General features: G+C 41.1%; 2 protein-coding genes across 2 annotated transcripts in view; one reads left to right on the forward strand and one right to left on the reverse strand.

The window, feature by feature from the left end:
- LOC137281367 (proline-, glutamic acid- and leucine-rich protein 1-like) overlaps positions 1 to 1,314 on the reverse strand; it is a 16,372-nt gene extending 15,058 nt beyond the window's left edge. Inside the window, exons 1-2 of the mRNA XM_067812552.1 lie at positions 1,129 to 1,314; positions 87 to 151 (exon numbers count right to left, since the gene is read on the reverse strand). Coding sequence (XP_067668653.1) covers positions 87 to 151; positions 1,129 to 1,254 — 191 coding nt within the window. The 5' untranslated portion in view covers positions 1,255 to 1,314. The remainder of the gene's footprint in view (positions 1 to 86; positions 152 to 1,128) is intronic.
- On the forward strand, positions 1,289 to 22,911 carry LOC137281368 (telomerase Cajal body protein 1-like). Its single transcript, XM_067812553.1, has 13 exons — positions 1,289 to 1,422; positions 5,090 to 5,380; positions 6,406 to 7,051; positions 14,431 to 14,529; positions 16,028 to 16,136; positions 17,113 to 17,201; positions 17,957 to 18,047; positions 18,508 to 18,640; positions 18,903 to 18,992; positions 20,472 to 20,590; positions 21,801 to 21,904; positions 22,234 to 22,386; positions 22,691 to 22,911. The coding sequence occupies exons 2-13, from the start codon at positions 5,173 to 5,175 to the stop codon at positions 22,860 to 22,862; spliced, it is 2,013 nt and encodes a 670-aa protein (XP_067668654.1). The 5' UTR covers positions 1,289 to 1,422; positions 5,090 to 5,172; the 3' UTR covers positions 22,863 to 22,911.
- Positions 22,912 to 23,785: the final 874 nt, after the last annotated feature.

Below are 23,785 nucleotides of genomic sequence, written 5' to 3' on the forward strand. Positions count from 1 at the left end.
AAAACGCAGCAAGGGATTGAACCCACAGACGTGCTTTCAGTTTGACCAAAGAGAAGCCTTACTGAATCAGTGAATGTGAACCTTACCTGTTCGCTGCTGTGTTTAAACAGCTGTGTATATGACCAATGGTGTCTTGCAGGTAGGAAGCTTTCTGAAACAATAAAAACTCTCATACATTGCCTCATTATGCTTAGGAAAGCATGGGTTTGGGGCTGACAAAACCAGAAACGTAATTGACTGTCTCACTAAGGTATGAACACAAAGCTGTTGCCTATGTATCTCTTTGATTTTCATGTTTATTGTAACATTTATTTGTAATCTATGATGCATTGTTGAAATTGGTATAGAAACTGTTGGTGTTTCGTGTTGGTATCACATCTGAAAGGGTGCGGTGGGGTAACCACATGCTTAAAGCCTTCACTCATCATGCCAAAGACTCGGTTTCTGTTCCCCACATGTGAAGCTCACTTCTAGTGTCGCCTTCCGTGATATTGCACTTGACGACTTGGTAATTACATGTCATTCTGTCCAAATTGTCTACGATGGCAATCACTCAATCTGAACGACAGACATTTCTCGGGTAAGAATATTGCTGAGTGCGGCATAAAACTAAACTCACTCACATTTCGGGTAAGACGTCACATCAATTCAGCAAAGTATCATCATATAATCTCATCAGTCACCGTGGACTTGTAATCACAGTAGTCGTTGGATTTGTTAAGCGTAATCACAGTAGGGTATAAGCATATAATCAACAATGACAACATTTATTAAGGTTTTTTTCTTTTATAAAATCCCAACTAAATTACAAATATCAGGGATATATGTAGCAAGTCCACACTAAGTGAGTTGCCAAGGGACGTAACTCTGTAGTACTCATGAAAACCTGGTCCAATTTTGGGGGTCCTTGTTTTACGCGTTCTGGCATTTTCCACGATGTATTTGGGTGAAAAATCACAGTAGTCGTGGGTATAAGCATATAATCAACAATGACAACATTTATTAAGGTTTTTTTCTTTTATAAAATCCCAACTAAATTACAAATATCAGGGATATATGGTCCCTGGAAATATACATAGTAAACAGTTAAGTTATTGGAAATAATACAAGAGGAAATTTTTTTACCACCTGAATTCCAAACAGTTGGTGATTGTCTATCACTGTCAACATGTTATGCGAATCCAACGAGGAATTTCCACCTTCTTTTGTAAATGTAAGGATTCCCGAAACCACGTTGTCTCTGTAATCCGCCATGATTACAGTTCAGCAGAGGTACGAAATAATACTCGTGGATTGGTTAAAATTTAGTAAGGGAAGCAACTCTGTCGAAATTGTAAACATAGTGCCTTCCGCGCGGAGGCTTGCTTGAAACAGAAAAGCTGTTGTTAGCTGTGATTAAATGTCATATACAAAGATTGTTCTGTAAGTATTTGTAATAGTTGACTGATAATTTCATTTCAAACTGGAGATTGTTACTGAGTACTCAGCTGTCAGGTGCTGCATGCCAAGTTATGATCTCTGAGCGTCGTTCTCCAAACGTTGATCGTTCATCTGTTCATTATGCTATCAAGCACCAGTTGATATTTTGGGTAAGAGTTCCGCCCGTACCCCACCTCCCAAAACATTAACTTATGAACTGTCACCCAAATTAATCACTAGTTACACCATCAATAATGTGTGAAAGGCATGAAATACACTATAATTTTGACCTGCAATAACTGCCGTTCCCGTGTTTTGTCTTTAAAGGGGCACTGATGCGGAGCGAATAATGCTTCTCGCCAACGGTCTAATTACGAAAGCAGACCGCAAATTGGTCAGCGCCCACTCCTTCGACCGTGACGGACAAAGGAACTGGGCTCCTGTCCATATTAGCAGAATTTCTTCACCTAAACAGTCAGGAGGACGGATGCCCATCACATGCCATTTGTTTAAAATATCCATGATATTCCTTGTCTGATCGTAACCATATATCCCAGCAGTGTAGTTCTTTTCGGGTGCTTGGATGGTATACTTACTGATCCAATTTGATCCTATTTCTGTGTTTTTAACCTCGATATTCAATCATGTCACATTGCAAATATGATGTCTACCGGCACGTAGCAAGTCATTTGTTTCAGTACGGAAGATTGCAAAGCTTTATATTTAGGTAGTTTTGAGTGTTGGTTGAGCTGTGATAGCAAATAGCATACGTAAATTTTGGTAGCTATAGTAGCTACAATGGTTTATTATTTATGATAATAAAACACACAGTTGATTTATTTGAATTCGTAAACAAAAAAAATGATGACTTTGCCTTTGGTAGAGAAATCTGAAAATTGTCTTTCGTAAAAAAAACCTTATTTCACCTATTTACCAAAGTACACAGCAAATGCCTGTGTGTATTCCTTATGTAACGAAATTCCGTTGGTATCCTCAAAACAGTTTCGGCCCATAAGTGTTTTCAGGCTGCATGCGACACAGAGATTACATCTTCCTTGCTGTAACTCGCGTTTGATGGTGTAAACCTACACGTGTTATTTGTCATCATTCTCTTGATGGTCAATTCATGAATTTATAACAGGTATAATTAGTAGCAACACCACTTCGGTTACTCAACAAAGGTTCCCATTTCGCATTTCTCCTGTCTGGAGTAAATACTCAACATTATAAATTAAGGTCTGTAATGGCAAATGTATTGTATGTTATGTAATATGTGCATGTAAGTGATGCAAGAGGGTTTATCAGCTGAGTTACAAAAACAAACATCGATCAAAGGATTTACCGATAACACACTGATTGATTAATTACTTTTATCTTCTAGCGGATTTGTCAAAAGGCAGTGTGTTGACTACACCCTGTCGTAAAGTGTGAGTGCAAAAACAACATCCTCCCTTCAAAGAATTAACCACCCTTGCGTTGATTGATTGATTGCTCAATATTGGTTAACTAAATTACTTAGAATAGTGGACATCATACAATTAGTTGCCAGGTGTGCTATCTTGGGAGACCAATGAGAGGTTTATCTAGTTTTCACCAACAAAAGACGTGAAACGATGTGTTACTTTTTCGCAAATGAGACAGTTGTAAGACACGCGACACAGAGCAGGATTATTTACCAACTGCAGATGAATGGAATACGATTTCTTTTACGTGGATATTGATGGATACATTCCTGAACAAGGTAGTAGCCTGACATTGTTGCTATAAAATTAGTCTGTTTTACATTCATTATTTGCATTTTGTTTTAATTTATTTGTTGTGGCATTCAGCAGAATCTGTATGACAGAAAACACACACTAGATCGCGTATGTGTGTGAAATAGGATCCACATTGGCAATCTATACAATGTATAAATGTTGCTGTTATGTTAGAAATTTACTATGAGTATAAGCAAATCGTGTGTTCTTTTATTAATTTTCAGAATCATACAAATATGACAATAAACTAATTAGGGTTATGAGACAAAATATAGAGACGTACATTGGCTTCGTTATTTTTCCGTCCTAATAGTTTTTTACCATTTCTACCACTGGCAGATGATTAACCTTCAAAGTGTTTCATTTGTTTTCCTAATACATTTGTAATGAAGTACAAATGACTTCACATCAGTTGATCTGTCTATAATTAAACTATCAACTGCGCTTACGGACTGCACAGCAGAGGTCACGAACCAGTCACGAATTCTGGGATATCATGCGGGTACTCACGGGAGAAAAACAATAACAAAAGTTTACACCAGTCCACGGAAATTGCTCCGCATCAGTGCCCCTTTAAAGTCAATTGTTCACGAAGGACCGTGGTACAGCTGTGATAATTGTAAGCCGTACCTAGGTGTCCAAGAATGTAAACTAACGAGACGAGTGGCAAGTAGCTTAAACGTTTACATGAGCTGAGTCAGTGAGTGAAAGGGTCGTTGTTGGAAGGGGCACTACACATATATCATGTATATGTATCCAGAAATTTAGAGTGAATTATGACTTTGGTTTGGCATATTGTAGTGTAATCCAAAAATTCTGTGTTTTTGTACCATTGTTTCTACTGATAAAAAAAAATGACAATTTTGTTCGTTCAGAAAGCCATAATTTTATGGTTATTATTTCCATGTTAGGCCAGACCAATTCTATTTCTTGTTTTACAGATTTTTGTCATCTGAAAACCTAAAGGCTGGCGAGAAAAAAAAAAAAAAATAAAATTTCCAATCAAAGTAATATTCCTTGTAAATACTCAAAATATTTTACTTTTGGCAATTTATGAAATGAATATGTGTAAAAAAAGCAACCTAAAAAGTATTTTCTTGTGAATATACATTTTTAGCAGATAAAAACATTAGGATTTTATTTTTTGAGTGAGGGAAATTAATTTTTATTTTTTTTCTCATTCTTGAAAAAATGTGGCAGGCGGATCTGTAAAACAAGAAATAAAATTGGTCAGGCCTTATGTAAGGTTTAGTTCTTGTCGTCAGTTTTCTGCATTATGATCATATTTCAAACATCAAACCAAAACAGACTGAGCTGAAGGCGTTACCATGATGCACTGCACTATGGTAAGGGCATACCGTTTCATCCCTAAAGCGTACCCTACCACAATTCAACGTACCATTCTACAATGCACTTGTTTTCAGATTGGGATTGACATGCTGTTGCATGAGATACATTGAATTGTTTTGTGTAAGAAATGAACATACACAATATTTACTGCATCACTTGTGATCAGGAACACTGGAACTTCAAAAGTCAAGATATAGGATAAATTTCTGTTTACAGAATAGCCTAGAGTATTATGTAATACCTAGGCCACGCATGTGTGCGTGCGTGCGTGCGTGCATGTGTGAGATTTTGCCATGGTAAACGTTGCATACTGTATACCATTGTGCTCTTATAATTCTGAGGCAGGGCTGGTCTAATGGTTAAAGAGTTCGGTCATTATGCCGAAGACCTGGGTTCGATTCCCCACATGGGTACAATGTGTGAAGCCCATTTCTAGTGTCCCTTACCCTGATAATGCTGAAATATTGCTAAAACCATATTCACTTACTGTTAAATACTGGTGAAGGTAGCTCTTATACAGATCTCTCACTGGACTTTATGATATATATTTACGTTGTTTCAAGGAATTTTACCACAAGGAGACAGCACCAGGATTCGGTAACCATGTCTGAAGACAGTGTTGAGATCTGGCAGTGATATCAGTGTCATGTCTGAAGAAAGCTTCCAGGCTAGCACACAAGCCCTGATCCGAGACATCGACAACATAGTGGAATCAAGTCCCGGTCAGTCACAAACAGAGGTCAGCTCACAGCAACTCATGGAAGACATTGACCAAGCACTTGCTGAGGGGACCGGGATTGCGTCTGGAGATGTCTTGGAGGTGAAGTCACCAAGTGTGCAGGACAGTCCACCAGGTTGGTCCACTGTTAGCTATAGTCAAATTCATAAATTGTGAAACACAAACAGCAAACAAAATCAGTGTTAAGTCTCTACAGTGAGATGTTATTCCATGTAGTTCAAGATATAGTGAGTGAGTGAGTTTAGTTTTACGCCACACTCAGCAATATTCCAGCCATATGGCGGCGATCTGTAAATAATCAAGTCTTGACCAGACAATCCAGTGACTAACAACATGAGCATCGATCTGCGCAGTTGGGAACCGATGACGTGTCAACCAAGTCAGCAAGCCTGACCACCCGATCCTGTTAGTGGAATCTTACAGCAAGCATAGTATCAATCAAAATACATATATATTATCAGTGTATGAAACTACTGAACACCCAAGATGGGTTAGTGCTGTGCAGCAATGGCAAAAAATAAATCTTGCGAACAGACAATTGGACAAATATTTTATGTGTAATCATGAGAATCTTATCTGTGAGTCTGCTTTTGTAACAAAAACACTTGTGATGTATTAGTCAAGATTCATGTTAAGTTGATTCAGTTTTACTTGGAATTCATATCAAATTGATTACACTGATCTATCAAGAATTTATTGGTCAACACATTCTTGCTACAATGGCATAATATTCATTACTCTAGTTTTGAGACTATTGTTTACTTGTTTCAAAGCGCTGTAATGAAACTGTTTCTTTTGTTGGGCATTTCAGTAAATATGAAAGCAAAGATACTTAGTAGTTTTTTATTATTGCTGAGCTGAAATTTGAAATTAACGTTGGTCTGGCAACCTTTGGGAAAGGGATGCAAGTTTTCAGAAATACCAGGCTGGTTGATATCTGGTAGAATTTTCTGTTTGGTTTCCTTTGCTGATAATTACATATTTTAACTCCAAGAAATAACATCCGGTTTCAGAATGTCTTGTTTCTGATGTATTGTTTTCAGGTTATGTATCTTTATCAGAGTCACTGCCTTCTATGTAGGATATAAGGGAGAGGAGAATGTCAAAGGAAAGTGGATTGTATTAATTTGTTTGTTCCAGCTGGTGAGGACAAAGTGGATCAACCTGCAGAACCAAAAGTGGTCAGCAAAGAAGACAAGATGGAAGAACCACCTGTCTCACCCTCACTAGAAATAGATTCTTCCAGATGTGAATCTCAGACATCATCCTATATAACCCTGTCTGGTAAAGTGGACCCTTCAAAGGTAGTCAACACGTCTGACGAAGACTTGCTTGGAATTGGAGGGTCATACCCTTCAAAGGATGTTGAGACCTTTTCTCTTTCACAGGGAACCCAGCCTTTTGCTACAGAACATTCACACGAGGCTCCAGCCATCACAGAGTCTCCGTTAGTCATGAATCAGGAGTCTGCATCAGAACTCAGATCATTGGATAAATCAGATTCTCATGGGGTTATTCCATCATCTCAAGGTTTTGGATCAAGTATGTTGTTGCCAAGAGCTGTGAGACACAAAAACACCAAACAATCTGCAAATGGAACTTTGAAACAGGTCGAAAAGACAGTCAGTGATAATCTTCAAGAAAAACCAGACAATCAGGAAGATGTTCCATCGGCAAAGAGACCAAGGCTGCAGTTGGAAGAACCTAATGTACAAGAGGATAAACCTGAGGGTGTCGGAGTTGTCTCCCCTGCTGAGGATGATGCCACAAAAGTTCAGACTGAAAGGTACAGTGATGTTACTTATAAGCATGATAAGTGATAACTAGTGAAGATAATTTCTTTACCTTTTTGAAAACATAAAGAATGTTTCTTGGCTGGGCATCTTTGAAATTGTTTGTCGTTTCTTATTGTGGTAGTTGGACTAATTAGTTCATGAATTGGTCTTTAGCAATCCATGCTAGACTTATGAGGCCCTACCAGGATTGGGTGACTTGCTTGACATTTATCGTATCCCAGTCTAAGTAAACTTCGTCTCAGTGTATTTCGTTACACTACACCACTGAGTCTAACAAAACCTAGTAGAAGGTCGTGTCAGGCAACCTTTGAACAACCAATCATAGTCCAATCAAATGCGAGACGGTTAAATAGATTTAACCAATCAGACAACGGCTACTATTTAGGGATCAGACGGACTTTCAAAATATTCAGGTCACCGACACAGATCTCTCCACAAACAAAAATCAGCATATAACACAGTTATTTGACCTGCAGTATGTACGCTTTGGGGTTTCTGTTGACATGGTTACCATTAGGTAATATTTCCACAAGATAACGTGCTTGAATATTGCCAAAAACACTACTTTCAGCGACTGTTTACTCACAGTTGTCATGGTTGTATGTACGCCGTGTGCATCAGCTGGAAGCGATCGTATGCTAAATAGCATTGGGAATTCTTCGGGTATGAACCTTTTCGAGATAAAAACGTTCATAAGAGATGTGCGAATGTTCTGATTGGTCAATCTCAAAGGTTACCTGACGCGACCTCCCATAAGGGTTTGTTAGACTCAGTGGTGGAGTGTAACAAAACATACTGAGGATAAGTTTACATTGACTGATCGTATCCCAGCTGCTTAGTTCTTTTTCAGAAGTCCTCCTAAGGGTACATGTAAGCATTTTTATGTCCATTAAATCACTCCCACAGGTGTAACTATTTTGATGATAAAATATTTACAAAACAAAAAAGTCGTTTTTGTCTTGTGGGACCATCTTTACAGGGCTCACCAGGCCCCCTACAGCCAAGAGCAGGTAACTCTGGCTGTCTACCTCACTTTTCATGCTGTCGTTCGACTAGAAAGACGTTTATGGTCCATTTAGATAGTCTTTGTGCTATCTACGTACGGAATTATGAGTGAGAAAGTCAGCTACTGTGTGTATGGTTCCTTTTCTTTCGCACGGGCATTAGTTGGAATTTCTTGGCTGAAATTTTCATTCATAAATTGTTGTAAATTTGCCAGTCATGTGGCTGGCAAGATGGCAGATTTTATGTCTTCTTTCGCTTGCGCCTCACTTGTTCCTGCGTGTTTCTTGTTGGTATGTTTTACATGCTAAGATGTCTTAACCAATTTGTTCATGTTTCAGTCAAAGTAAGTTGGTTTCAAGACATCGTCTTTTTCATAGCATTACGCAATTATATGTACACACTTGTTGCTTACATTTATCCGCTTATACTTTAAAATAAAGTTGTTTAGCTTGGTTAAATGTAGTTTGGCAATTTATTATCACCCATGCATTTATATTATGCTTGTTGTGAGTTCAATTGCGTATGTTTTCTGTACATCAGTTACCATTAGTTTGGTTCTGATTGTTACAGACACACCTCGGCGTTACCTTTTAGCGGGCTCCAGGGGATAAGCGGGCTAAGTCAGGGCATAACCCTGTTTTTTCTTTCTTCCATCTACTTCTCAAATGCTTCCCCTGCACCAGCAATTGCAGCATCAAATGTCGTCGGTCTGGTCCCTGATCATGGACATGATGTCTGATCTCTAGCAGGAACTTGGCATCCGTTCCTCTGATCTTGGCGGTCTGGGTTCGTTTGAGAAAGAGAGTAGGGGGCACCCAAGCCTTGGGTCTAGGTTCAGGCACGGGGGCTTTCCCTGGGGGTCATGTCCGGCTCCGGCTCTGCTGATGGCCTCCCCGCTTGCTCTGAGGGTTCTGTTCCGAGCACTGACACGTATGCAGTTCCGCTTGTCGCCCCGGTCCATCGGGTGTCGTACCGTTGGTAACCTAACTGATGATTCTCGAACACCGGCTTGCCGCCTGTCTCGGTTCCGCTCAGAGCCCCGCTCGTCCCTTCGGACGCCCACGATCCCTCGGAGTTTCGTCTTCCTGTTGAAGTGTTTACTGTGTAAAGGGAGGCCGAGATTACCTTCGCTCATTAGCGAAGTCTTTTATACTCTTTAGTATTCTGTCGGGTTGCAACTCGTGGTTTGATCTCCCGGAGCTCAACCAACGCTACTAAATGGCAGAGGATGCGCTATTTGACTCTCCTGTTGTCGACGAGTGTATCTACACCTCGATCACGATTGGAGGGTCATTTGGCCACAGTTTGGCGTCGGCTTACTGTTCCTTTGAGGAGCAGTATCAGAATGCCTTGCAGCAACTTACGGTTGCGGTACACTCTGCATACCTCGCTGTCCTGCAGAGGCAGCTGGTATCACAGGAGACGGGTACGTGGAAATTACCTGGTCCACGTTAGCGTGGCAGCTCATGGAGGTCTATTCACATCTGGCACGCGAATCAATGCTCTCTTGCGCGAGTCAGATGATGTATGCCGTGATGGGCCTTCGTAAGCTATGGCTGTCTGTCGCCAGATTTTCACTGGCAACACAGCAGACACTACTGTCTCTGCCTCTCCGGTTTGGCTTTACCCAGTTTCCGGGGGCTTTGACAGTAGTTAGGGAGGCCGCAGAGGTTGTTAGCAGTTCAAGGACTCTAGGAGCTTGCTCAAACAACCTTCCACCTCTCGCGTGCGGTCTTCGGTCCTTAGCTCGAGCTACCTTGTGACTCAGTCTAACTCTAAGTATGAACCGAAGTGGACTGATTCACTACAGGCATGAAAGAGCAAGGGCAATGTGCAAAGCAGCTTCTCAGTAAGCGAACCTCCTGAGCCCGTAATTGTCCTGTTGCAAGCAGCAGTCTCTCTGCCGTCAGCTGGGACATATTGCCTTTTTGCCCAAAGTACCTGTGGATCGCCGCCTCCCATTAAGTCCTTTCGAAAATGGGAGAGTCACATCCAATCTGGGTCCTGTCCACACTCATGGATGTCCTCCTGCCACAGTGGAAGCGAGAGCCTCCTCCTTTTGCTGGGATTCACTGCACTCCAGTGACAAAGTCGCCGGAAAAGGTGACAATCCCCTGTCCCATGATCCAGACCTATCTGGACATGGCGGCTATAGAGATTGTTCCGTTGGGCCAGGAGATTATGGGGTTCTACTCCATTTATATCCCGTTTACCAAGGACGGAAGATTCAGACCCATTCTAAATCTCAAGTGTCTGAACAGCATGATAGAGATGCCGTTTTTCTGAGATGGAGACACTATGGTCAGTGATCTCATCTGTAGAGGCGGGGGATTGTCAAGCGTCAATCAAACTCAAAGATGCATACCTCCATGTACCGATGCATCCCAAGTTCAGGAGATACCTCAGGTGTTCCGTCGACAGGGTTTGTTATCAGTTTCGTATGCTCCCCTTCGGCATCTCCATGGCGCCAAGGGTGTTCACCAAACTCATGCTAGTACCAGCTCAGGTCGCCAGGGCACAGGGTCACTTTTGTTTCCCACACCTGGATGACTGGATCCCCAGGGCGCTGTCCCAACACTTAAGTCGAGAATCCACACAGTCGGTGATGGATATTCTCACCAGGTTAGGTTGGGGAATCAATCTTATAAAATCAGAACTGGAGCCGACACAGGATCTGGTTTCCATGGGGGCGAGGTTTGAGACAACCCGAGGGTTGGTTTGTCTGTCCCAAGAGCGCATTATCAAGGTACGGGGCATAGTTTTACATTTTCCGCAGTTCCCCGTGGTCTCAGCAAGAACTTGGCTTCAGTTGCTATGCAGCATGGCTATGCGGTGGACATAGCTTTGCGTGAGCGTCTGAGAGTGCGTCCCATTCAGCAGGCGTTTGCACAGCAGTAGTCCCACTTGGAGAGCTGAGAGAAGAATCTGGCTGTTCCCCAGTGGTTGATTCCCCACTGTCCAAAGGTTTACCTTGGGCGACTCCGGTGCCATCGCTCACAATTCGGATGCCTTCCTCACAGGGTGGGGGCGTCCTGGGCGACCTCAGTGTCTGGCCTGTGGCCCGAGCATGAGGTGACCTTACACATGTGCTAGAATTGAGAGCAGTCAGTTTGGCGTTCGAACACTTCATGGATCAGGTTCGAAGCCGTGTGGCTCATCTGGGGATGGACAATTGGACGGTGATACATTCTGAAGCAGTGCGGCATGGTGTTTCTGTCAAACCTTCAAACCAGTTTCAGCTTTGGTGCTATCAGTTCAGCATACGGGTTATGCCTGTCTATCTCCCTGGGGTGGACAACGTGCATGCCGATGCACTGTCACGACGTGTTCTAGCTCCCCATGAGTGGTTGCTCGGTCTGGAGACATTCCGGATTATCTCCCAGTTGTTCGGGTTGTTCTGTTTGCCTCTAGGGTGACAAATCAGATTCCTGTGTTTTGTTCTCAGATTCAGGATCTGAGACCGATTGCCTTCCAGCCACCCAACCAGCATGGCTACTAGTGCTTCTTGTACCTCTGTAGTTGTCTCAATGCTGGTTCCCGGTAATACTCAGGTGGCTAGTGCAGCCGCTTTTACTATTACGACGGCGACCGAACCTACTATCTCAGAACGGCCAGCCACATCCCAATCCCAGGATTCAGTGGATGACCTGGCTACTGTCCGCAATCGCTTCCAAGCGAACGGAATTCCTGCATCAGTTGCAGGCATAGTTGTGTTCTCGCGGAGGGACCCCACGAATGTACAGTATGAGGATAGATGGGCCTGTTATACGCGCTGGTGTGGAAATAGAGGGATTCTCTATCCCTTATTTGAAGTGTTGGAGTTTTTACAGTCTCAATTTGAATCCGGCTTAAACCGCTTCTACTATTCGAGGCTACTCCACGGCTATTTCAACCTTCCACGTACCCGTCAAGGGTGCCTTGTTGGGACAATACCCCCTGACACAGCGTTTTCTTGCAGGCGTGGACGGACTGTGTCCGGTCATTAGACGGACAAGTCTTCCATGGGATTTGTCTAGACTACTGGAATGGTGCCTACTTCTCTCTTGTTTATGACTCGACCAAACTGTCATTACAACTGTTAAGTTGGAAAATGGCTTTTTAAGTGGCGGTAACGTCTGATAGACATGTTAGCGATTTGCACTTCATATCCTCAGACCCGAAACTTACCCGATCCATAAGGATTGGGTTAGCATACACTCACCGGATTCATACCGACCAAAGATCGATCATTCGCTTCATGTGACAGCGCTTATTGATCTACCTGTGTTTAAGCTGCCTGCGTCGTCAGATAATACATGCTGTAGGGCTTATGTATTAGACGTTATGAAAACTCTGAAAGTTTATATTAAGAGAATAGCCTTACTCCGTAAGGAGAAACAGCAATTTTGCTGTTATGGTGGTGGCAAAGCTGGCTATCCGGCTAACACACAGACGGTATCCTGATGAGTTGTATCAGCAGGCAGCACGGCCTTTATACATAAAGGCTTATGTCCCCAAGAGGGGTTGAAAGCTCACTCTGTGAGAGCAGTGGCCACGTCAAAATCGTGTGCCGTGGCTCTGCCCATTGAGGGGATCTACTCAGAGGCTATGTTGAGTCGTTCGAGTACCATCATCCGTCATTATCAACTGGATAGACACTGATGAAAGCGTGCTCGGTTCGGTCAGCCAGTTCTCAGCGGTGGACAGAATAGCTCTGCTCAAGCGGATGAAGCTTTGTCAGATGACTGTATCTGTTTGCACTCAATGGTGAGTGACTATCCATTCTCATTTTATTGGTTGTGGTATTTGGTGATGGTTTCTTAGTCCCACCCTCCTTTGGCTGGGTGCCTTACTTTCCTTTCCATTTCCCCGCTTTACTTGCTAATGCAATATGGACAGGGTTCAGTTTTCCGAGTTTCACGTATGTCCAGGTCTCCAAACTTTCATTTGGGTGGGCGGGGTTTGTCATTTGGGATTTCCCAAATTCTAGCCAATGGGCATGTAAGCTTTGGCAAGCGGGTCCTCAGCTTTGTCACACCCCTGCCTTGATCAACATCAGCGGTCAGGTGACCAGGTCGGTGCCTTTTCTATTTCCGTGCATTGTAGATTTGCACTTTGATCGAATAGACTGTGATGTCAGACAGAATACCACTCCCAGTTGTTTAGCTTCGGTTTAATGCTTATATGTACCCCAAGGAGGACTTCTTCTGAAAAAGAATTATACAAACCTGCAGAGGTTATGAATTCTTTGAAGAATGTGCTACTTGGGGTACGGCCACCCGCCTCAACTCATTCTGCCTGATACGTTCAGCATGAAACATGAGGTGCGAGGTAGATGGCCAGAGTTACCTGCTCTTGGCTGTAGTCGGCCGGGGGGGCCCTGTAAAGGTGGTCCCACAACACAAAAACAATTTTTTTGTTTTGTAAATATTTTATTATCAAAATAGTTACAACTGTCGTAGGGATTTTTAATGGACCTAAAAATGCTTACATGTACCCCAAGGAGGACATTCTTCAAAGAATTCATAACCTCTACAGGTTTGTAGTATAAATTGATGCTCATGATGTTGATCACCGGATTGACTCAGTTATGTTCAGACCGATGTCATATGGGCGGAATGTTAATGAGAACAGTGTTGCACAACAAACACACAAATGTTCAAGAAGTGCAGTTAAACTAACTAATGAAGAAAAAAGTAATGAGTAGGATGGGGTTGCCAAAATAATGTTAAGAAGGATGGAGGTGGGTGGGTGTTTGTTCTTTGGTTTCTGTTGTTTTAAATGAGAAATTATATATTCACACATTATTTAGCAACAGGTCATGTAATATTTAGTGGTCTGCATTGAGGTCATTAGGAAGTGGATTGTCTCTCTTGATATCGGGGTGGTGGGGTAGCCTGACAATTACAGCAAATGCTTGTTGTGCCGAAGACCTGGGTTTTATTCCCGACATGCATGTGTTGCATGAAACCATTATGGTGTCCCCTGCCATGATATTGCCGGAATACTTCTGAAATCAGTGTAAAATCATACTCATTTAGTCACTCAGCAAGGCAAGTAGCAAGAGAAATACTCTTTAAAATTTGAAGTTAATGGATTTGTGGATCTTTAGAAATTTACAGCTCTGTATCTAAATCTGGTAAATGCCATTACATTGTGTTTTTGTAACATTACTTTTAATTCAAGTACCCTCAGTTATGTATGCTTAATGATGAAACACAGCTATTTCAGTAGCTATTTCAGTCAGCAAGATTAGTAAATTATTCAGTTCTGACACAGATTTTGAGACTTAACAGATGATGAAAATGTACCTTCCACAAAGTAATCTATCTCTGCGGTCTATTCCTGTAAAGAGTGTGGACTAAGTGATGTGATCTTGTTTCAGTGTTGAAGGTGATGTGGTGTTTGACTCGACTCCGTATCAGGTATCGGGATGCTGGGGTGAGTTCCTGCAGCATGAGAACTATCTCCGGGGATGCAAGTGGTGAGTAACTGTATCGCATAATGCTATTAATTGTGCCTCAAAGTGAGATTGACCAGTCAGAGAACAGAACAGCCGACATGCTCTCAGTATAGATAAGAAATAGTAAATAATGACCTATTATGAGACAGTACATTCTCAGTGGCAGTTATCTTGGATTTTCTTGACTGTTATCTGTTTGACACAACTGTTTTGTACTTTCATGTATTTTCATTTGATGATTTGGAGATTTAACAAAATAATGCGTGTTTCGCAAGTGTTGGTACAGATCTTATATAAGACTGTGACTGTCAGTGATAGCCATCTTGGATTTTCTGACTTGTGACTTCACGTTTGAATATTTTGATATTTCACAACATTCTGATGCAGGCATTTATCATTCAACTCTGTTTTGTGCTTTGTTCAATTTCATCTTCAAGGTCATTTGTTTTGTTTTTGACATGACATTCATTCAAAATTATAGTTACGTGTTTCATCAAAGTTTAATCCTGAATGTTCTTATATTTCAGTCTCAATCTGTTTGCATTAACCACCTAACAATGGCTATCAAATTCAGGGCAGGGCAGGGGTTAAAAAAATCCCATTACCTGGTGCCTGGGACAAGTCAGTTTTCATTTTAGGCAATCAAATAATGGTATCCTACTTGTCCATGGGCTACTAGATAATCTCTCTTTGTGATTTTGCAAAGATAATCAAGTCGAGTTATAGTTTACTATTGATCACTTCTCAATAAACATTATCATCAATACCATGTTGAGTTATGTCATATTAAGTGGAAAATTAGCCAGGAAAAGTGACTTTCTCAAAATCACTTGCCCTGTTGCTTTTATAAAAAATAATTGTACCACTGGTGTGTGCATCATTAGCAGGGCTCCAGATAAAGGCTGTATTTGCGTATGTCCAGATAAAGCATATGCACAATACAGTAGGAAATAATTTAGAAAATGCAGCAGATGCACACTACAGTAATGGTGTAAGCCTTAGAATCATTTGAAGATTTATTCATCTGAAAAAGTATTGTTTACTGACCTGTTTACACAAAAGTAGCAGTGTAGTGGTGCATGTGTGAAATGAAGGACAAGATTACTGATACTCCATTAAATTCCAGTCAGTAGTCTTAATCAGATATGATATGAATTGTCTCTGTCTTCATGTACTCTTTAGTTTTACCAGTGCACCTATTTTGTAAATATAAGGAGTACGTACTTCTTGAAAAAATAAAGGGATCATACTCCAGATGTTGGAAATTTTCTGAAACCCTGATTAGATCAATCACAGGATTTTCTGGTCAAGACTCGATAATTTTCTCCCTGTAGTCGTATGGATGTAATATGTAGTGTAGTACTGAACGAATGAACGAATGAACAAACGAACGAACGAATGATGTTGTATTAAACAAACAAACAAACAAACAAGTAAACAGTTAGGCCTCTTTTCAACAAAAATTACTGAGAAATATTTTGTCCAAACTGAGACGTTTGCTTTTGTACTTCATGGCCAGGTCCCCTGATGGTGCTTGCATCCTCACTAACTCCAACGACAACTACCTGCGCCTCTTCAACCTCCCCGAGGGTGTGTACACTGACGGTCAGGACATTCCAGAGGACATGGTGAGTCCTTGTGTCCACTATATATGCTGAATAAGACTGGACACTTCTTCTGTAAGGGTGGTTGGGTAGTCAAGTGGTTAGAGCTTTTGCTTGACATACCTATATGGGTTTGATTCCCTTCATGTGTGAAGCCCATTTCTGGTGTTCCCGACAGATTATTGCTGGATTATTGCTGGATTATTGCTAATAGTGACACTTCTGCTATGTACATCTGAGTGGCCAATACTGTAATGTTCTTGAAAATTCTGGAAAACTGCATAGCTTCTCAGCAGTGAATACTTCACGATATTGATAACCATACTGATCAACGTAGGATCTACATCCTAAATTCATAGACTCACATTATTCCCTTGATGGCAAAAGAAAGAGAAGATCTGGGTAAGAATAAATAAGACGTGACTTAATGGATTGGGAGGCATGCTGACTGATTTGGTTGGCACATGTCATCACATCCTATTTGCATAGATTCATGCTCATAGCCAGCGTTCGAAACAATCGCTAGCCCAGAGACCCAGCGCTGTTTGTTATTGCATTGGGCCTACAGTTCCAAATACCTGCAGGCCCTTGTGGCCTCCAGAAAATTATCTGTCTTTTTGTACAATTGAAGTCATTCTGTTGTTTATTTTCCTCTTTATTAACATTGGGTAATCATCCATGATCCCTCATGTTACGATAATTTACAGTTTCACTTACTGGCATTTAAGCACTTTGCACAACACCCGTCTTTAACAAATAAAATCGTTTCCATAAGATTTGCTAACTGATTTTTGTGTGAAACTGTGTAGTGTAGAGTGTTTTGTTTTTATTGGTTTCACTTTAACAACATGGGCCTGCAGATTCCATTCAGGGCCTGTACAATTTAAAGCAGACAGCTAGTAAATTAAAGTATTGCAAAAACTGCTTATAACATCAATCATTGCATTGCCTGATCCAGAAAATATGAACTGAGACCATTTACGGTATTATTTCTAACCAGATCCCTGCCCTGAAGACGAAAGAATCAGAACTCATCTATGACTTCAGCTGGTACCCCATGATGCATTCCTCAGATCCATCTTCCTGTTGGTATGATACAAGAGTTCAGTTCCTCATCTGCACACTCATGAAATAATTGTTGAATGTTTTGCGTCTGAAAAAGGTGAAAAAATACATCCCATACATGGACAACCACACACAATCACTGACACAAACACTTTCGTAGCTGCAGCATCGATATTCAACTTTTGAATTGTCTAATTTGTAGCATTCAGGAATCAGACAAATGGATGGATGTGACAGAGAATTTTCATACTGAAATATATTGTGGACCCGTAACGGAAACAGGTGGTCAGACTTGATGACTTGGTTGGCACATGTTATTGGTTATTTACAATTATTTACAGACCGCCAATATATGGCTTGAATATTGCTGAGTGCGGCATAAAACTAAACTCACTCATTCACTCACTCACTCAATATAATGCGATGCAAAAGCATATAATGCGCTCAAGAAGATTTTTTTAACTAAAAAGTAGACATAACTGAGTTAATACTTGATTAATAACAAAATACTATCCTTGATTGAGCTTTAAAATTTATATATGGATTTAAATATTTTTCCACAAATGAAACAAGGAAAGGATCAATTTAACATCAATGCATTGGTTACTTTTTAAACTAATTTCTCCACTCTGAAAAAAGCCCCAAGACCTTAGGCAGCAGCTTGAGGGTTTTTATGTTTTCTGAGAACGAAAATCCATAAAACAAGGAATATAATTGGTCTGGAATATATTGATTGTGTTGCACAGTCCTTGTTAGATATATACCCTGACTACTTTCAGCTTTGTGAGTACAAGTCGAGAAACCCCTGTTCACATGTGGGATGCCTTCACAGGAGAACTCAGGTGCTCATACCGAGCATTCAACCAAGTGGTGAGGTTACTGAATTTACTTTCCAGTCAGTATGTCTGAGTTCATCACTTTTGGTAATACTATGTCACAATGCTATATGTATCACAAAACTTCCATGAGCTCTTATCAGTTTTGGTTAGCCATTCTTTTCATAGACAGGATGGTCAAATGTTTACCACAGATGATTTACAGTTGGTAGAGCTTTGACTTTCAGCCCATATGATCTTATGGTTTTTGAGACCTATATGACCTCTACCCTGTGTGACCTGTATAACATCTGCCTCATGTGACCAGTATGACCTCAACCCTATATGATCTGTATGACCTCTACCTCACGTGACCAGTATGACCTCTACCCCATGTGACATGCATGACCTCTACCCCACATGACCTGTATGACCTCTGCCCCATGTGACCTGTATGACCTCAAACCTGTGTGACCTGTATGACCTCTACCTCACATGACCTGTATGACATGCAGGATGAGGTGACAGCAGCCCACAGTTTGGCCTTCAGTCTGGACGGCAGCAAGTTATACACTGGCTTCAACAAGATGATCCGAGTCTTCGACACAGCCCGGCCAGGAAGGGACTTCCACAGCAGACCAACATATGGTAAGTGTCTGAAAACACTTACAGATCCTGGTGGTCTGGTAGCCAAAAGTAGTGGAAGCATTCACTCTTCATGCTGAAGACCCAGATTTAATTAGGCACGTAGGTAAATTTATGAAGCACATTTCATGTGGTCTAACACCATTAAATTGCTGGAAAATGGCTTAAACTGGCGTGAAGCTAAACTCGTTCGCTCGCTTAAATCATCCAAGGTGCAGTGTTGTTGAGAGAGGCAAAACTAAAAGATTTGTTCACTTTCTTGCAGTCAAACAAGGCCAGTCGGGGATAATATCTTGTATTGCCATGAGTCCCACGGAGCAAGGCCTGTATGCTGCAGGATCGTATTCCAGAAGTAGTGAGTATATGTGATTATGTATTCCAGAAGTAGTGAGTATATGTGATTATGTATTCCAGAAGTAGTGAGTATATGTGATTATGTATTCCAGAAGTAGTGAGTATATGTGATTATGTATTCCAGAAGTAGTGAGTATATGTGAGAAGTAGTGAGTATATGTGATTATGTATTCCAGAAGTAGTGAGTATATGTGATTATGTATTCCAGAAGTCGTGAGTATATGCGATTATGTATTCCAGAAGTAGTGAGTATATGTGATTATGTATTCCAGAAGTAGTGAATATATGTGCTTATGTATTCCAGAAGTAGTGAGTATATGTGATTATGTATTCCAGAAGTAGTGAGTATATGTGATTATGTATTCCAGAAGTAGTGAGTATATGTGATTATGTATTCCAGAAGTAGTGAGTATATGTGATTATGTTTCTTACCATCTTGGCATCTTTCAGGGATTGATACGAAATTCTGAACAAACGGCCATGGCCGACAAATTGGGAAAAAAGATGATTTTGTCCCCAAACGGAATGTGTTTAAGTTGATGTTTATTAATATTCAGTGGTATTTTAACTCTTTTTGTTGAGATGACTTTTACTGTAGATGCAATGTAACTTAGTCCCTTCTTTTTGTAGATGAAGGGGTGTTGGGGTAGTGTGGGCCAAGGTTTTTTAAGCTCTCTAAGTGCTAAGTCAGTCATAAGCAGGGATGAGAATTTTCCACGATTCCGCGGAATTCTGTGTATTTGATGGCACTGGCGTTGGTCATGATATTTATTATATTGCCTTAGTTAACAGAGGCCTAGCCCATTTTCCTCTTTTTTCACTCAAACCCATTCTCATCCTTGCGTAAGTGCTATGTGTTAATACTAGCTAATGACTGTCTTAGTGCTGAGAGGACTATGAAAATCTAGTCCCTGGTGGTTATATGGTTTGAGTGTCAGGCTGATGATTCCCCACGTATGTACAATGCGCAAAGCCATTTCTAGTGTCACCATCTGTGATATTGATGGAATATTGCTAAAAGCAATGTAAAACCATGCTCACTCACTCACTCTTCTTGATGTTGTCATGTTATTGAGAATATTTTCATCCAGTTTAGTACCATGGTCTGCAGTTTAGTTAAGCAATACCTTAGAATATATTTTTTCATAATGTTTAGTAGTAGAGCGTATGTAAACTTAGCTCTTATGGGCCAAGATTTTTCAAGCTCTCTTAGCACTTAGATAGTCGTAAGTGCCATTCATTAATATTAACTTATGACTATCTTAGTGCTAAGAGAGCTTTGAAAATAGAGTTATGTTATGTTGTAGGATGAATCTTGGTAATGAAATAATGTGAAATACAACATGCATGTATTGTCCACATGTTCTAAAATGTCATGCATGGTTTATGCGGACTGGAATTTTGGCAAAAATAAATATGGACCTGTTGACATACACATGGGGATGCTTATTTTGTGAATGGTCGACACCATGTTTTTCAGTTGCACTGTATCATGAACCAAAAGGTGACATGGCCTGCATGTTTCAAGGTCAGCAAGGGGGAGTAACTCACATCATGTTTTCACCTGATGGCAATAAGCTCTACGCTGGGGGAAGGAAGGTATGTTTAAGAATTAGTGGCTCTATAGCTTATGTTGGTTTTGTGCTATGCTTTGTATGCAGTAATATTTTCATGGTGCCAAAGCCCTCAAACTATGGGCAAGTTCTATAAGCGCATAATGGACAGTTTTCCCTTGGATAACCCAAGCTGTCTGTAAGGTGCTGGAAGGTTAAAACTCATGACTTATCCAGCCGGGTACCCATTTTCTGCCTCATGATCAGAGTCAGTTTTGATCAAACTCACTCGCCTAAGGTGAGACCACATGTGGCACATGTCAGAGTCAGCTGCCAGCATGACCATTGAAAGAACTCTTCATGACCAGTGTTGCTTAACATGAACTGACTTGTGAAGTGTGTACACTCTGATACTGATGTTATACATCTATACCATGTTGTTACTTGAAGATCTGGGTTACGACTGATGTTCAGCACCTTTTTGTAAGAGGCAACTAACAGGATTGGGTGGACTGGCTCACTGACTTGGTTGACCTTTGGTCATCGTTTCCCATTTGTGTAGATCAATGTTCATGCTGTTGATCACTGGATTGTCTGGTCCAGACTTGATTATCTACACACTGTCATCATATAGCAGGAATATTGCTGAATGCGACGTTAAACAACAAACAAACCACAGTGTATTTTGGAAATCCATTCCTGTGTTGGCAAGCAGATTTCATTTCTTCATCAATTATATTTTACTACATTGAAATCTGCTCAAATTCAAATTCAAATTCAAATTCAAATTCAAATTCAAATTCATCCTCAGTAACCGATGCTTGACTTAAGAGGCGACTTGTGGGCTCGGGTGGTCAGGCTCACTAAATTTGTTGACACGTCCTTCTGTACCAGTTGAGCAGATTAACGCTTGTGATGTTGATTACTAGATTGTCGGGTCCAAACTTGATTATTTACAAATTACAGGCCATCACCATATGGCTGGTATATTGCTGAGTGTGGCGTAAAACTAAACTCACCCAAACTTTGAGTACAACATTAGTGAGAGAGCGGTTTGGTTTGAACAGTTTTGTCTGTTGTAAAAGCTACCTTCAGCAATATTCTGGCTAATGGTCTGTAAATAAGTGAGTTATACAACTAAACACTCTCACTGTTCATATTATTTATCACTGGCTTGGTTGACTTTATCTGAAAGCTTCCTTCAGGCATCTGCATGTGTCTAAAACAACGCATGTTGATTTTGTTTGTTTTTTCAGGATCCTGAAATTGTTTGCTGGGATTTGAGAAAGCCTGGCACAATTTTGTTTGTTGCAAATAGACAGGTACAGACAAACCAGAGAATATACTTTGACTTGGACAGGTAAGTTGATGAAGTCAGGTATATAGTTTTACATCCGTGTCAGTACATTTAATTACATGTACTTCTTGGTGAGGGGTAGCCCTTCGCTTGTCACACCAAAGATGTAGGTTTCACTGAGGATGAAGCTTAAAAATTGTATTTAAAATACAACAATATAATAATATTCCCTTTTCCTGTTCTTCTTTTATTACCTCATCAAAGCCATTTGAAATGTTTTGTTGTGTACATGATGCATATGAGTGTTTTGATGATAATGCTTGACTAGTTTGTGTACCTGTATACATGAAGCTATGAAAAACTCAAGTCACATTGACCATTGTCTATTTCAGCTCTGGGAAATACATGGTATCTGGTAACCATGATGGCACTGTGAGTGTCTGGGACACCCTGCAGCCACCTCAGACTGGGATGCTGGAGAGTGAGCCTCTCCTCAAGCCAGTGCTCAATTACCAGGCACACACCGATGTGGTCAATGGACTCAGGTACTCAAGCACTCTGTCACAAGCAGGCAGGCTGGTGGCATAGTTTTTTTGTGCCTTGTCTTGTATTCATGTGTTTTCCATTTTGTTTGGATCACATGGTTGACACATGTCATTCTATCCCATTTGCATAGAATGATGCTTATGCTGTTTAATCACTGCATTGTGTGATCCAGACTTATTTACAGACCTCCAAAGTGTAGCTGGAATATTGCTGTATGTAGCATAAACCAACCAACCATTGTGTTCCATTGTTCTGCTGTGTTCAGTTTTCCATTGTGTTCCATTGTGTTCCATTGTGTTTCAGTGTTCACCGGACAATGCCTCTGATGTGCACTACATCAGGACAGAGACACTACCCGGCCCTCGGGGACAGTGACGACTCGGATACAGAGACAGCACCAAGTAGCAGCAGCATTGACTACAGCCTCCGTCTGTGGTATTTCCCTCAGCCTGGTGACCAGATCCCCTCGTCATGATGTTTTTTCATGTTTTGTACAGCCTATGAATAAACTTTTATAAGTATGATACCTTCTCTAGGAATAATATATTCACAAATTCAGTGTGACTGTTATTGAAAGAAAGAGGTCAATTGGCATGTTTATCCTTGAGTGAGTGAGTTTAGTTGCATGCCGCACTCAGCAATATTCCAGCTATATGGCGACGGTCTGTTAATAAACAAGTCTGGGTTAGACAGTCCAGTGGTCAACAGCATGACCACTGACAATCCTGTCATATGACAAGCATCATATGACAAGCATAGTTGCCTATGCCTTTTTTTTGTGCGTGCGTGCATGGTGGGTGTGTGGGTGTGGGTGTGGGAGGGTCGCATATGTCATCTTTTGGTGGCTCTCGTATTGTTTAGGCCATCCCTGTGGTCTGGAGGACAGCCATGCAAAGAAGGTCAAGGGTGTTGGTGACAGGTAGAGTCTGACAGGTTCCCAATTGCGCAGATCGATGTGCATCCTGTTGATCACTGGATTGTCTGGTCTGGACTCAATGCAGCCATATACACCGCATGCACTCATGTAGCTGAAATAGTTTTAATCCCCATCGCCAGGCAAGGAAACAACAAATGTTACCATCTTACCCTCTTACCCATCTTACCATCTTACCCTCTTAACAAATACCATCTTTGAATGTTTCTGAGTATTGTTGGTCTCCATGCGAAGACAAGGTGTTAGGCAACAGGGACTTTTAAAGAAGGATCAGAGTCCACAGGCCCTTATTGTATTCAGTAGTGTCCCTCCCTACGTCCCGTGTCTTCTTAACACCATATCTAATGAACTGTTGTTCCCAATGTCTTCAGATGTGGTGACACTTTTGGGGATTATGAAGACATTAGTTGATTTGGATGACAGTTATCTTACTTCAAGGTCACCAAGACACATCGACCACTTGG

The sequence above is a fragment of the Haliotis asinina genome, chromosome 4, assembly GCF_037392515.1.
Source record: "Haliotis asinina isolate JCU_RB_2024 chromosome 4, JCU_Hal_asi_v2, whole genome shotgun sequence".
Taxonomy (NCBI): domain Eukaryota; kingdom Metazoa; phylum Mollusca; class Gastropoda; order Lepetellida; family Haliotidae; genus Haliotis; species Haliotis asinina.

Excerpts from the sequence above, each read along its gene's own strand:
- LOC137281368 (XM_067812553.1), top strand. The coding sequence starts at position 5,173 with ATGTCTGAAGAAAGCTTCCAGGCTAGCACACAAGCCCTGATCCGAGAC. Across the intron at positions 16,137-17,112 it reads AGGACATTCCAGAGGACATG|ATCCCTGCCCTGAAGACGAA; the intron begins GTGAGTCCTTGT and ends ATTTCTAACCAG. Across the intron at positions 17,202-17,956 it reads TCAGATCCATCTTCCTGTTG|CTTTGTGAGTACAAGTCGAG; the intron begins GTATGATACAAG and ends GACTACTTTCAG.